This window comes from Globicephala melas, chromosome 2, assembly GCF_963455315.2.
Source record: "Globicephala melas chromosome 2, mGloMel1.2, whole genome shotgun sequence".
Lineage (NCBI taxonomy): Eukaryota > Metazoa > Chordata > Mammalia > Artiodactyla > Delphinidae > Globicephala > Globicephala melas.
In genome coordinates, this window is record NC_083315.2 from 17854152 (window position 1) to 17869093 (window position 14942).

A 14942-nucleotide genomic window follows, 5' to 3' on the forward strand; every position below is an offset into this window, starting at 1 on the left:
TTTAAGGTGTACAAAGTGTTGATTTGATGCACTTATTACACTGCAAAATGATTACAACCTTAGTATTAGCTAACACCTGTATCATGTCACATAATTACCATACCTTTTCTGTGGTGAGGACATTGAAAATCTACTCTCTTAGCAACCTTAAAGCATGGAATACAGTATGACTAACTCTAATCACTATGCTGTTCATTACCTCCCCAGAACTTATTCATCTTAAATGTGCACCCTTCAACCAACATCACCCCTTTCCTCCCACGTTTCGGCCCCTGGCAACCACCATCATTGTAATCTCTGTTTCTACGGGTTTGGCCTTTTTAGATTTCACATATAAATGAGATCATACAATACATATTTCTTTTTCTCTGGTTTATTTCACTTAGCATAAATTCCCTAAGGTCCATCTATGTTGTCACAAATGACAGGATTTTGGTCTTCCTTATGGCTGAGTAATAGTCCTCTGTGTGTGTGTGTGTGTGTGTGTGTGTGTGTGTGTGTGTGTGTGTGTGTGTGTCTTTATCCATTCATCCGTGGATGGACGCTTGGGTTGTTTCCATATCTTGGCAATTGTGACTAATACTTCAATGAACAAGGGAGAGCAGATATTTTTTCAAGACAATGTTTTCATTTTCTTTGGCTAAATACTCAGAGGAGGAATTGCTGGATCCTCTGGTAGTTTTAGTTTTGATTTTTTTGAAAAACTTAGATACTGTTTTTCATAGTGGCTGCACCAATTTACATTTCCACCAACAGTGCACAAGGCCTCCCTTTCGTCCGCATCCCCGCCAACACTTGTCGTCTCCTGTCTTCTGCTAACAGCCATTCTAACAGGTGTGAGGCGATACTGTGGGTTTGAGTTGTGTTTCCCTGATAGTACCTGTTGGTCATTTTCTATGTCTTCTTTGGAAAAACGTCTATTCAGTTCCTCAGTCCATTATTTGATCTGATTGGTTTTCTGAGTTCTTTACATATTTCGGACATTACCCCTTATCACATATATGGTTTCCAAATATTTTCTCCCATTCTGTAGGCTGCCTTTTCCTATTATTGGTAGTTTCCTTTGCTGAGCAGAAGCTTTTTAATTTGATGCATTCCCACTTGTTTATTTTTGCTTTTGTTGCCTTTGCTTTTGATTCCAAGACTTTTGGTTTGTTTTGTTTTGGTTTTTAATGATACAGTCCTTGTTGGCTCCTAAATACTAAAAATCAAAACTGGGATCTTTGCTTCTTTTCAGAAAAGAATATACATACTGATAGCATGCTAGGAATCCTCAAATGCTAAAGATACAGAAAATAACATACTTCTTCCCTCAACTGTTACTGAGCACCTATTACGTAGCAAGCTCTCTTCAAAGTGATAGGGATATAAAATAAGTAAATGAAAATGAATATCTACAGAAATTCATTTTATAAAACAAACACTTACGAGAGCCTGGCTTATATGTTTGTTTTTAAACCATTAGAAACTGGTATTCAAAGAATGACTAGTTCACCTAATTCAATGAATGGTGGTAGCAATGGTGACCAACGATGATGACGGTTATTACCATTTCCTGGGGTCCTATTTTTGCCAAGCACAATGCTGAAACTTTAACACAAATTCTCAGGCTTCAACTTAATATGACCTTGTAAGGTGGGTACAATCATTAACCTCCCTTTAGGGATGTGAAAACTGAGGTTAGAGAGATGAAATACTTTGCTCATAAAGTAAAGAAGTCATGGGGCCAGTATTCAGACACAGGCAGTGTGGCTTCCTGCCCCCGACCCCCCACAGAAGATGCGCCTTGCTGACGGAGCAACAGAAAAGCAACATGCAGCAGACCAGGGAACCAAGCCCTGGCCTACAGGTAACATGATAACTGTCCCCCACTCCTCCTGACTCACCGGGCAGCTCCAGCCAAGCAAAGTCCTCACTGCCTCCCTCAGGAAGGCTGACAAGCCAAGACTCTACAGAGAGTCCCCACCTCCAGAGCTCCTACTGCTTCCAAGGGGCTGTGCAGGGCCCGGGCCCCCTTTTCTGTTCCCTTGCACTAACACCCATCACCCATCACCACCTGTGCTACACCTGGCCCTGTGCTCCCCGACCCACCCACCCACAAATTGACGAGCTGGGGGTGAACCGGTACTCGTGAAATACATGTTGGGAAATAATCCCTTTGAGTTAATTAATTAGCCATTTAATGCTCTACTTGGCACTTAATTTAAATATTTTCTTCTTTAGAACCTAACTCAAAGAAATCCATTTAGGAGGAAATTAATCAAGGCATCTAGTTAAACGAAGTCTGTTTATACAAATTATTTCAATTCCAAGTTAGCAAACTCTTTAAATCATTCCTTCCCTATGCCAATTCATACTAAAGTTAAAAAAAAAAAAAGATGTTTATATTCTAACCTCAATTTAGAAGTGCCTAATGCTCTCTTCATATTGGAATTAGGCAGAAGGAGAATTATGGAGAAATTAACAAACAGAAGGTAACAAAATCCCCAGTTTTTCACCTACTCCACCCTCAGAGATAACTATTTCAGTCGGTCCCTTAAACCCTTTCCAATGTACATAATTGTTTGCACTAAAATTAGACCATATTTTGAATGTTGTTTTAATCTGATTTTTTAACAAATTTATATCAGATTCACACATTTGTCTGCGCTTCTGTTCCAAATATCCAACTGCCTAACTGACACCTCCCAGGCACCCCAGCTGACTAAAATAAGGACTAAAACCTGATCTCCCCACTGGGTCCCAAGTCACCCCCCCAGCACGCACTCCCCACCTTGGGGAATAACCTCGCCGTCACAGTTACCTATTAAGCCACCTCAGATCTACTACTCCCCACCTCTCCACCTTCTCCTTCATATCCGTCTCTCACCTCCCCCAAAACCCACACACTGGCCCCCCTGGGTCCACTCTGCCTCCTGGCCATTCATTTCTGACACACTCAGCTGGGGATATTTCTCACATGTAAATCTGATCACCTAACACCCCCTCATTCTCACCTGGCTGTCCTTCAGATTCCAGCTGGGTTGCATTTTTTTTTTAAGGCAAGTCTTGCTTCACGCTGAGCTTTGGCACATCTTTCACAGGACCGTTCCTTTTCCTCAGAATCATTATCTATCAGAAATTCTGACTCTCACAATAGATCATAAGCCCCAGTAGAGCAGGAAACATGGCTACTTTCGTTCAACAACGTATCACAGCACTAAGCACAATGCCTGGCACACAATAGGTGCTCAGCAAACAGGTTACATTAATTAAAAATACTGAAAGAAAAAAAAGACTAAAAGTCTTTTTTTCAAAGAAAATTATTATATGTGCTATCTTTTAAATTATTATTATTATTCGGGCGCCCTGGTTTGAAAACATTCTCTACCTAACCTTTATCCAGCAGGGGGAGGGGCACTCAGCTTTGGTTCAACATTGCAGCTTTGATTTGTCTATTCCATAAATGCCTCTGTGCTAGCTTTCACGGACATGTAGAAATCGCTGCTTGCCCACAATCCTAATACATTTTAAAAGTTTCTTTTTCTCCACATTCTTCTACGCGAGCACACTGGCCAGACTGTCCCCCAGAGAATCCTGGCTCCTTTCCAACAAGCAGCAATCAACAGTCTCCACAACAGTCTCCACAACAACCCTTCACGGTGCCTGGACCCCACTCTAAACACACAAACTCTTCAAAGAATTTACATTGCTATCCCATCCAACCCTTCGTACAAAAAGCAAGACACCGATAGTGGAAGATTATTTCCCAAGGTCATCCCCAAAACAGAACACACATGACATCATTCTAGGTCAAAACAAAATGACACCCGGTGTGACAGAGGAAATGCTTGACGCCACACCTTAAATCACCTTCAGCACCAAAGACGTAAAAGAGAAGACAATGGTGTGAGAAAAAGACACTCTTCTTGCTGACCCCCCCCCACCCCCGGCCAAAAGCACCCTTCCCCACCCCCACCCCCCGCCGACTCTAAGTGCTGGTCACTTCCCCCTGAAACCTGTTTCCACCCAAGGTCAGACTGGAGGGAGAAGTGAGTGAATGCCCAGGATTTTTACTCTGTCGTCTATGTACTAAGTTTACTGTAGTTCACAGAGGGAATGACGGGAGGGACAGAGAACTGAGAGAGGCTCACCGATAGTAAATTATAAATAATGAAGAGCAAACCAGGAAGAAATTCAGAAAGAATGCAGCGCAGCACTCAGGAAGGCTCGCATTACGGCTGTTGTAAAAGGTGCTGGGGATGGCGTGAAATCCACTTCAGCTTTTCACAATTTGGCGGAATGTCAATGAGAAGACTGAGAATCAGATCCTAAGAGTAAACAGAGCAGCATGACAACCCTGCCTGGAAGCAGCAATGTCCAGAAGGGACGAACAAACAGGGCACGTCTTCACGCCCAAAGTAGACCTAGGATATTCCATGTCTCAGAAAATCAAACCAACTCCAAGAACACAAGACGACCTACACTCACACCATTTTGAATACATCTGGGTAAACCCTGGAATTGGAATCGTATAGGCACTAAATGAAAAATTCCTCAGTGCTGTGCGTTGAACTCTAATGACTAAAGGATAATGAGCAAAATTACAGCTAAACAGATACTTCAATTTTCTTCCGTGATCATTTGAATTACTGCCTCTTAATCCTCATTCCCCTGTATTAAAAAATATTTTTTCATAATTTTACAAATTCAGTGACCAGGTACAAAATCTGTATTCTCTGAGAGAGTTTTCCCCATTACAGAGACTGACAGGAAGGCAGGGCCACTGAAGCCTTGTTTTCACAGTTTGTGAGCAGAAATAGCACCCTGGGGTGGGGTGGGGAATAAAATTCAGGTGCCCAGAGGGGTGTCCTAAAACAGGACATGTTTTTAGAGAGGAATTTTATTGTTTAGGAGAATGTTTTTCTAACCTAAAACCAAAACAGGTGTCAAGATCCTTAGCTAGAGAAACTGCCAAGAAAAGCTGAAAACACTCCGGGGAGATTAAATCAGGATCAGATTTCAGAGCCACGGAAAAGAGCCACACAACTCACTACACACAGTCCCTCACTCTGAATAATGCATCCAACAACACCGGTGCGTTTGGGTGCTGGCATTCCGGATTCCTTATGTTTTCACAGTTACAACTTAACATGGGTCCTTTAAGATGCTCCTTCAAAAATTTAAATGAAGTGTACGCGTACACATATTTAAATATTTCTGAACAAATAAAACAACGAGTTAAAAACTACTCTAGTCAGCAGTACCTTGTACTCTCTACCGTTTTTCTATGTGAAAACTGAATTTAATCTACATGATGTAAAATTGTCTGAAAACTTATTTCACTTACTAATATTTAAAACCTTTTTCTCAGGTTAAAAGGTTGTTTTAACCTACATAGGATACATAATAAGAGATTCCAGAAAATGTAGATTTATCATCAAATTCACATAAGAATATAAAATCTAAAACACGGTTGGTTTACCCTATGATTTCAATATGCAACCGTTTCAGATTACACAGTTTCCTTTATCTTTGGTTTTTAGGTGCGATCTAATGGTTGTGCTGAAAGAAGAGTGTATTATTTTCAGTTGCTGAGTAACAAATTGCCCCCAAATTTAAACAAGAACATCAAACCCCTTAACCTGTTGACCTTTATAGATCCAACGGCTGCAGAGTCCACGTTATTTTCAAGTACACATGAAATGCCCACCAAAAAGGCCATAAAATAAGTTTTAAAGTTCGTTTTAAAATCCTATGGCTGAACATCTACATCTCAATACTCTACCTACTCAAAATGTGAACTGCGTTTGGCGTGTGAACACTGATGGGGGTGCAGGGAGGAGTGTTACTTGTGCTCCATGAACCTGCCCGGAGCTAATACCACGTGGGCTGAAGAATAAAGTAGGATGGCGCCAACTGGGGGAAAACCACACTTGTGTTCGATCAGAAAGGAAACAGGTTTCATTATCTTGTAATAACCTGTAACGGAAAAGAATCTGAAAAAGAATACATGTATATGTATATAACGGAATCACTTTGCTGTATACCTGAGTCTAACATACGTTGTAAATCAACTACACTTCAATTGAAAGAAAGAAAGGAAGGAAGGAAGGAAACAGGAATGCTCACCACTGCTGCTGGGTGCAGAAGACACACCCAGGACCACTCAGCTTCCTCCACAGAAATCCAAGAGTCCAAAACAGGACGAATGAAAGAGCACATAAATCCCTAAAAGAAAATACTGTGCAGCTATGTCGGCATAGCTATGGTTAATGGATGTGGAAATGTATTTATAATCAACTCCAAAAAAGCAGGCTACTACTCAATCCTTTTTATTTAAGAGGAAAAAAGTGTGTGTCTGACTCTGAAGGAAAAAAGCGTCAGGATGCAAAGCCCACACAAATAACGGCAGTGATGAGCTTTAAGCAGCAAGGGGGTCACGGGTGACTATTTCCTTCTTTGTATGTTTCTTTTTCCTCATAAGAAGCTGTATTATTTTATAGAAGAAAAACAACCAAAAAAAGAAAAAGAAAAGGAAGAGGAAGAGGAAGGGAGAAGAGAAAATATTAAAAGATCAATACAACACACTAGCTCATCTCTTTCCAGCATTACGGCTGGGAAAGGGCAACCTGTTTAAACTCTTCATAAATTTCTGTAGTTTAAGCTCTGGAGCTGAGCTGCACAATAAGATGACTATAATTTAAGTCTCTAGAGGATGCTCTTCACGTGGATTGCAGGAAAAGGATTTGAGAGCCACCCTATTCCTGGCTCACAGAAGAGGCTGACAAGGAGAACTGACCCCAGGAGAAACAGCAGCAAATCACAGACAGGCAGGAAAGTTCTGCATTTTTGACACCACGTGCTCCCAGCCCATGGTAGCTGCAGGGAACAAACCCCACTACGGAAGAGGCTAGTGAATCAAACATCCGGGACGTTACACAATACCTGGTACCCTGGAATTTTTCCTTTTCCTTAAGATTTCGAGAAAACACGTAAGACATCGGCCGGTTCTGAGCCAGGCACTACACCGTCAGGAACGTAGGCGTGAATAAGCACAGCAGCCGCGCTCGCCCAGCCCACAGCTCCGGACGCAAGGGGCCAGCGTCTGGAGAGCTCCCGGGAGGAAGAGGAGTGGGCACTGGGCGATTTACCTTCCTCCACCCCATGCAGTCACCTCGCGGTTTAGCCCACCCTGCGCTATCACAGGCCGCGAGGAACAGGTGAGGATGTGGCCACCGGCCCTCCAGGCATCTCACAGCGGGTCGGATACGAGGGGGTGTGGCCACGGCCTGCTCAAGTTGGATTCTAGCAATCAAGAATCCACTGACTCTTGTGCCAGAGCCCAACATCCTGCCACAGATTCCTAACACGTTCTGAGTCACTCCTCTGCCTCGTTCCCTCAAGGAGGACAGATAGGAGGGTGGATACAGGCCAGTGATGCCTCCGTCACAGCCAACAGTGAAGATGCTGCTGCAGTGTGACAGCACTCGAAGAGGAGCCACAGAGGAAAGGGCGGCTTCCTGAAAGCCAAGCCCACCAGGAGGATGCTGGGATGCAGCCGGGCCACGCCAGCTGCTGGGATGGGCCGCCACTGGGATCAGAACAGAGACCTTGTATGTCGCACGTGGAAACAGTGAGCATAATGACAGGCCTGAGTTGTCGGGAAAGATGTTACATTTGGTTAAAATAAGGGGGAGATGGCATGGAAACCTCTTAAAGATATTTCCACTTAAAACGCTGCAATTTTAAAAGTTCAAAACCTAGGATTATGTCCCAGCTATCAAGAAAATCATTATACCCTGGGAAGATGCATGATACTTATCATAAAACAAACATACCAGTATGAGTGGCCCAAATGTCCTTTAAAATACATGTGTCTGAAACAGGAAGGAAAGTGTTCCCCCCACCCATGCCCTCCCCCGCCTTCACAGAAGGCACTCAGAGCCGCTTTCCTGACTTGAACTCACTCTGTCTTTATCATCCGCCACATCACAGAGGATGTCGTCGAGATCGAGAATTCCTCCATCTCCATGCTCCAGTCGATGCACCTGTATCCAGTAGTTTGGATCCTGTATGAAAGAATAGACAGCAAGTTAGCATCACCAAAAGGGAACACAACAATTTACACGGGGATAACCTCCTGCCATGAAAAGGAATCGACCTCATCAAGAACATCCCAACTGACTGAAAAGTCAAGCGGCTGCCTATCTCTGGTTGAGTCAATTTTCTATTTTTTATGATGGAGTCACTCCTGCATGCACGTCCCTTTGGCTCAGACGCCAATACACTATTGTAATAGGAACTGCAGAAACGAGCAAAACTCACTGCACACGGAATATTAATTCCTCTGAAGTATGCTGGGTTTCCCATGGTCCGATATGAAATACTTATTAATCCTCCCAATCCAATTTACGGAGATATTCTAATAAGCAAGCAACGTATACTGTGTGCCTGAAAAGCTCATGTCACAGCTTATCTGAAGAAAAGGAGGTTGCCTGCCTCGGTGGCTCGAAGTAACCCCTACAAACAGGTCTAAATATACGGACACAGAAGAACGTTAAGACCACAAGTGAACGAAGCAAGCTCAGAACAGCATGTGTGCTTGAGTCTATTTCTGTAAAGACAAAGTTACATACACTTGTACGTGCGCATACAGCAATGTCTCCAAAGATGCACATCAAAATTTGCAACGTTTATCCCTGGGGGTGGGACTGGGGGAGAAGGAAGAAAAAGGACTTCATTTTAAGTGTTACACACTTCTACCTGGGGTGTGTGGGTGTGTGTGCATGTTCATGCATGTGCACACACATATATACACACACATACATATACACACAATGTAACAAAATCAAGCTCTAAAGTTATGTGAAGAGAGAACATAGTTGTTCTTAAACTTCTATAATCATTCTCTTGTGTACTTAAATGAAAATATACTAAACCATACCTTTTGCCGTTAGCTACTAAATCATCCACAGCACAGAATTACTAATAAAAAGTTCAATTCAAGGTAACAACTCCATCTTCCCAGCCTAACCAGTGATGTTTGGTACAGTTTTTTCTTAAAGGAAAGTCTGGGATGGAGGAGGCACAAGATTAATGAGAGTTAAAGTACAGATTCTGGATCCTACTCAGATCTACTGACTCTGACCTTCCACGGGTGGGGTCAGGCGATCCATACCCTTGCAGTCCTCCAAGGGCATCTTTAAGACAGCCATGACTAAGAATCACAAAAAATGGAACACATAAAAAATGCAGAATTATCAATCCCTGTCATTTCTAACCAGCACAGAAGGCAGTCCAGACCCTAATTCTCAAAGTTATTAAACATTATCATAAACACTACTATGCCAATAACCCAGAGTTCCTCTGTACCCTCATCTGTCTAGATTTCTTTAATAGATTCAGTGCTGAAATCAACTGTTCATCCAGAGCACGGAGAGTAAGCTTGTAGAAAACACGCACACTACACACACGCACACCACGCACCACGCACACACCACACACACATCACACACCACACACACATCACACACCACACACACCACACACACATCACACACCACACACACCACACACACACCACACACACACATCACACACCACACACACACCACACACACACCACACACATACCACCACACACCACACACACACATCACACACCACACACACCACACACATCATGCACACACCACCACACACCACACACACACACATCACACACCATACACATACCACCACACACCACACACACACATCACACACCACACACACCCCACCACACACCCCACCACACACCACCACACACCACACACACCACACACACAATCACACACACACCACACACACCACACCACACACCACACACACACCACACACACCACACACACACCACCACACACCACACACACACATCACACACATCACACACCACACGCACACACCACACATCACACACACACCACACACCACACACACCACACACACCACACAGCACACACACACCACACACACACACACACACACCACACACACACCCTTGGCATCCCCTTCACTCACTGGTCCTTACTCTGCGTAATTCCCTGGTTACAATGTCATCCAGAGAGTTCTTAAGAAACCTGCTGCTGTGAGTCCAGCCAGGCTCCAGAATTTGTCGTTTCGGGAATTGTTGAGCTGTTGAAGAACAAAGTCCTGAAGCAAACTCTACTCCTACTCTTCTTTACCAAATGGTATTAACTCTCCAAGAGAAATGGGGAAGAATGAATAACCTGGGGGCGCATAAAGAGAAAGTCATCACCCCCAGCCACTTACCACTGATCCATCCTGCCCTCCGCTTCCCCCAAGCAAGCTGCAGGATGACCTAACCAACCTAACTATCAGCTTCCACTTCTAAAACAACTCTGTGCACACAGAAGCAGGCTGACCTCGAAAATGTAGCTTATAAAACACACTCTGAAAGCCTCTTAATCCTCTGCACTCTTTCCACATGAGATCACAACCTACTGCCTTTCTATAACACTTGGAGCTGCTCCTCTGAAATAAAGTCCCTCCTCAAGATTTCCCAGCCTCTTAAATGAAAACCTGCTACGGTCCAGCCTCTCTCCCACCACTTCCCCTCTCACAGCCCGCACTGTGCCCTGTGGAACTGCACCCCTCCTCGCATGCCCAGTGCCTGGGGACCCACCTTACCCCCCAGGCTGACCATTCCCATCCATCAAGACTCCTCAGCCATCCTCTTCTCCAAGAGCTTCTCCTGACCGACCAGAACACCCCAAGGAAGGTTAGAGCTCTATCTCCAGCCTCACTGTTAATGTATCTAAAAACCATGAAGGTATGATGCAAACTAATATAGAGAGGATGGATAAACAATAAGGTCCAACTGTACAGCACAGGGAACCGTATTCAATATCCTATGATAAACCGTAATTGAAAAGAATATTTTTTAAAAAGAATGTATATATATATGTGTGTGTGTGTGTGTGTGTGTGTATGTAACTGAATCACTTTGCTGTACAGCAAAAATTAACACAACACAACTATACTTCAATAAAATTTTTTAAAAGCCATAACAGTATGCAAAATAGTACTCAGATGTCAACTTTGAGCCTTTAAAAACTGTTAATACTGTATTTTTCCAAATGCTAAAATAATAGTACAAAATCTGTTGACCATACTTTGCCCTCGAGCTACCACACCTCGACCCTCTTGACAGCAAAATTTTTTAAAGATCTGTCGTCTCAGATTCTTCTCCCATAACCCTGTTCCAATCAGGCTTCCTCCCCACCATGGTTCCAAAACTGTCTGTCAAGGTCACCAACAGCCTCCATGTTGCTAAAGGAGATCTCCAGACCCATCTTCCTTGGTCTATCAGCAGAATACGATGCCGCTGGTCACTCCCTCCTCCTTGAAACACTCTGCAAACCTGGCTCATCATCCTTCAACGATCTGATCAAGTCTAATTCTGAGATTCAGTTGTTGACTTCCGCCTCCAGAGGGGTCCTAATTCGACGGTCAGCTATGCCAAGTAGCCCTGACAACACCATATCAAGGCACTCATCAGGCCGGTGCTTATTAAATGTCACTCCATACCATGTGCTGAATGGAAAGGACCATTTGGAGGGAAGGCGCCAAGAGGGAATCATCAGTCATCTCGAGATGACTAAAAACTCAGATTTGAGCAGTGCACGTGAAAAAGACCTCCTCCCACAAGAGTACGAACACCAGGAGGGAGGCTTTTTGCCACTGAGAAGTACAACTCTTTGGAAGAGTAGTCTCTCAGGAGATTTTAACTGACAGCCTTCATGCACACGATTCTCTCTCGATACCCAGAGCACTCGCTGTGTTTTCAAGGAACAGTCAAGTACCCGTGAGGGAAAACTTTTCTGAAAAATTTAGGCCATATTCGTTGATTCCACTTTGTGTCAGTCTACACTAAGTTTGAAATAATAACGGAAATCACTGCTGTCCTGGCTGTAGAAACTTAGAAATGTACCTGAACAGAAAGCTGTGATAAGCCACTTTTAAAAATACCAAAAACATTGATTCTACAATCTGTAGACCTGTCATTGGGTTAAAAAACAAACACGACACAACACTCGATTTTTTTTAAAAAGTTTCACTTATGGTATGTACATATAAAATAACCAAAGATTTAAACACTAATAATAAGTTTACAGTATGATGAACAAAAATCCATCACACATGAGCAAGAAATAAGAGACAAGGTTCATCCAACAAGTGGCTGGAGAGAGGGCTACCAAGAAGCAAATGTCCCCTCCAGACGAGGCTCCCCAGGATGGATCCAAGCCCAGAGAAGGAATTGGGAGGCAAAACCACACACAGAATCACTGCTTCTCCCCCAAGATGACTGGGAAAAAAGATGGAGGGAACATTTCTATGACCAGCTAGAATGAAAGCACAGAGATATGATAAGATCCAAGTTGCAAAGAATGCTGATACCCACCCTATCCCAGGACACAGGAAGAGAATACAGTGCAGGAAAAGTCCTAATGAAAGACTGACTCCTATCCAAATTTCAAGAAATCTCTCACACTCCATAAAGAGCATTGTCACACTGTACAACAAGATACTGAACTTTTGCGAGTGATGACCTGGGTAACAGACAAGCACTGCATATTTTATGCCTGTGCAAGTTTCAAGAAAAGCATCTACAAATAGAAACAGTACCCTACTCTTGCATTAACCATGGCGTACAGCAATGGTCTATATCCTGTCAAACCTTCAAGTGAGAATATACTTGTAAACGTTAAGACTAGAAACTTCATGTTGATCCAAAAGACTTGAGTATTTACTATGTGGGAAGCACTGACAATCATTACCTACTGTGAGAAATTAAAATTTATCAGATAAAACAAAGAGTTAAAAAGAGACAGACCATGAGTCATAAGAAAACTAAACATAAAAATGCTTTGTGAGTTCAGAAGAGGAAAAGACTATGTTCACTGAAAAGATGTGGGAAAGGTTTGTGGTGAGGTTTTAGCAGAATCAGATGCCAGAAGAGGGAGGATGGGAAGGAGGGAGGGAGGAAGGAAGGAAGGAAGGAAGGAAGGAAGGAAGGAAGGAAGGAAGGAAGGAAGGAAGGAAGGAACTTCCAAAAAGTAAAATACAAGTCACCACAACAAAGGGAAAAGGAATCAGAAATCAGAATGGGTTGGACCTTCTCAAGAGCAACACCAAAATCTAGATGATAATAGAATACTGACTGCAAACTTCCTAAGAGAAATGGTCTACAACATAGAGTTCTAGACTTCAGCCAACAACTACCAGAGAAGTGTGAGTGAAGGTAGAAAAGGACATGTTTAGAAATGCAGTGTCTCTAAAAAACTACCCTCTCTGTACCTTTCTCAAGTGAACACTAGAGGATGAGCACCAACAAAACCCAAGACATAACCGTGAGTGAGGAAGGCATGGCAGGTGAAGCAGGGGGCAGACACAGGAGAGAACTGCCAGGGGGCGGTCCAGCCAGGGGCCATCCCCAAGACCAGGCCGGGAAAGGACCCGACGCAACTCAACACACCCAGATGCTACTTAACAGCTGGCAGAGCTGGGATGGAATCAGCTGCAAATTCATAGAAGACCAACCAAATGGAAAAAAAAAAAGTTGTTCATTTCAGGGAAAACACAAAACTTGTGAAGGAAAGAAAGAGTAATCGAGGTATCTTTCATACATGGTTCAGCTATGAGAAGCTTTTAATACGGAAAATAGTGTGAACGTCAAGTATTTAATCAAAATTATAACTACTTTGGGGGGAAAGAGGTCTAAAAAGTGTGTGTGTGTGTGTGTGTGTGTGAGAGAGAGAGAGAGAGAGAGAGAGAGAGTCAAAGCACGCCTGGGGCAGTGAAACAGGGTTAAATCTTCCACATTGAGTCAAAAGACAGATGACATCCCCACCCCCGGCCCTGCAAAAAAAAGAACCGACGTAAGCACTCACACAGAAATATGGAGGAGAATATGGAAAGGATCAGGTACAAGAGTTGGAAACGGCAACATATGTAGGAGGTACTGCTCTTTTTCATGAGAATCCTGGTAGAACTATCTCACTCTGCACATCTATAATGTTCAGAAGCAAAAAGACGAGGAACCGTTTGAAAAATGCCTTAAAATAACGTGCGTGGCACACGGCTTCAAGGTTAGCAACCGTCCATCCCATGAGCCGAGGATAACTGTGTCTCGGGACAAATGAAGTCATTGGTAATGACATCACACTTATTGACAGAAAGCACTTCCTCGTTCAAGTCACTAGAAGAGCACAATCGAGGATTGATGCCTCATGCTAGATACTCTTGGTTAAGTATCTCTCCAATGTACTTAAACCAAAAACAAGACATTTAAAATATGTTCCGAAGTTCTTTTCTTTTTTTTTTTAATGAATCATTGGTATTTCAAGACAGACGTGGTAGAGTCCTCCCGCAGTATCTGTAGGGGGGTTGGTTCCAGGACACCAAAATCCACAGGCGCTCAAGTCCCTTGTACAAAATGGTGCAGTGTTTGCATATAACCTACCACATCCCCCTGTCTACATCATCTCTAGATGATTTATAATACTGAATACAATGTAAGTGCTATGTAAATAGCTGCCCGTGCAAGTGGTAAATTCAAGTTTTGCTTTAGGAACTTTCTGGGATTTTTTTAAATATTTTCAATTGAAATCTGTAGATAAGATTGAATCTGAGACGCAGAACCCACATATAATGGATACGGAGGGCCGACTATACGTGCGGTTTTGACCTTAGCTACTTTAATCATTTCCACTTCCAAAATGCCTATCAAGTATAAATTCAAACCACAGGACCCATTTCCAATTTTGCTGCAGTAACATTACACAGATTTTTTGCTGCCTTCTCAATAAAGGCAGAAAACATAGCTGCTGTTCAACACAGATCACCATTAAATACCAGCCAGTGCCTCGTGGTAAGTGCACTCCGCTGCCCCCCACTTT

At 43.1% G+C, this 14942-nt stretch overlaps 1 protein-coding gene across 21 annotated transcripts in view; it reads right to left on the bottom strand.

The window, feature by feature from the left end:
- PARD3 (par-3 family cell polarity regulator) overlaps positions 1-14942 on the bottom strand; it is a 639757-nt gene that overhangs the window by 523670 nt on the left and 101145 nt on the right. For all 21 annotated transcript variants that reach the window (XM_060293163.2, XM_060293165.2, XM_060293169.2 and 18 more), the window contains exon 2: positions 7950-8051. In XM_060293163.2, coding sequence (XP_060149146.1) covers positions 7950-8051 — 102 coding nt within the window. The remainder of the gene's footprint in view (positions 1-7949; positions 8052-14942) is intronic.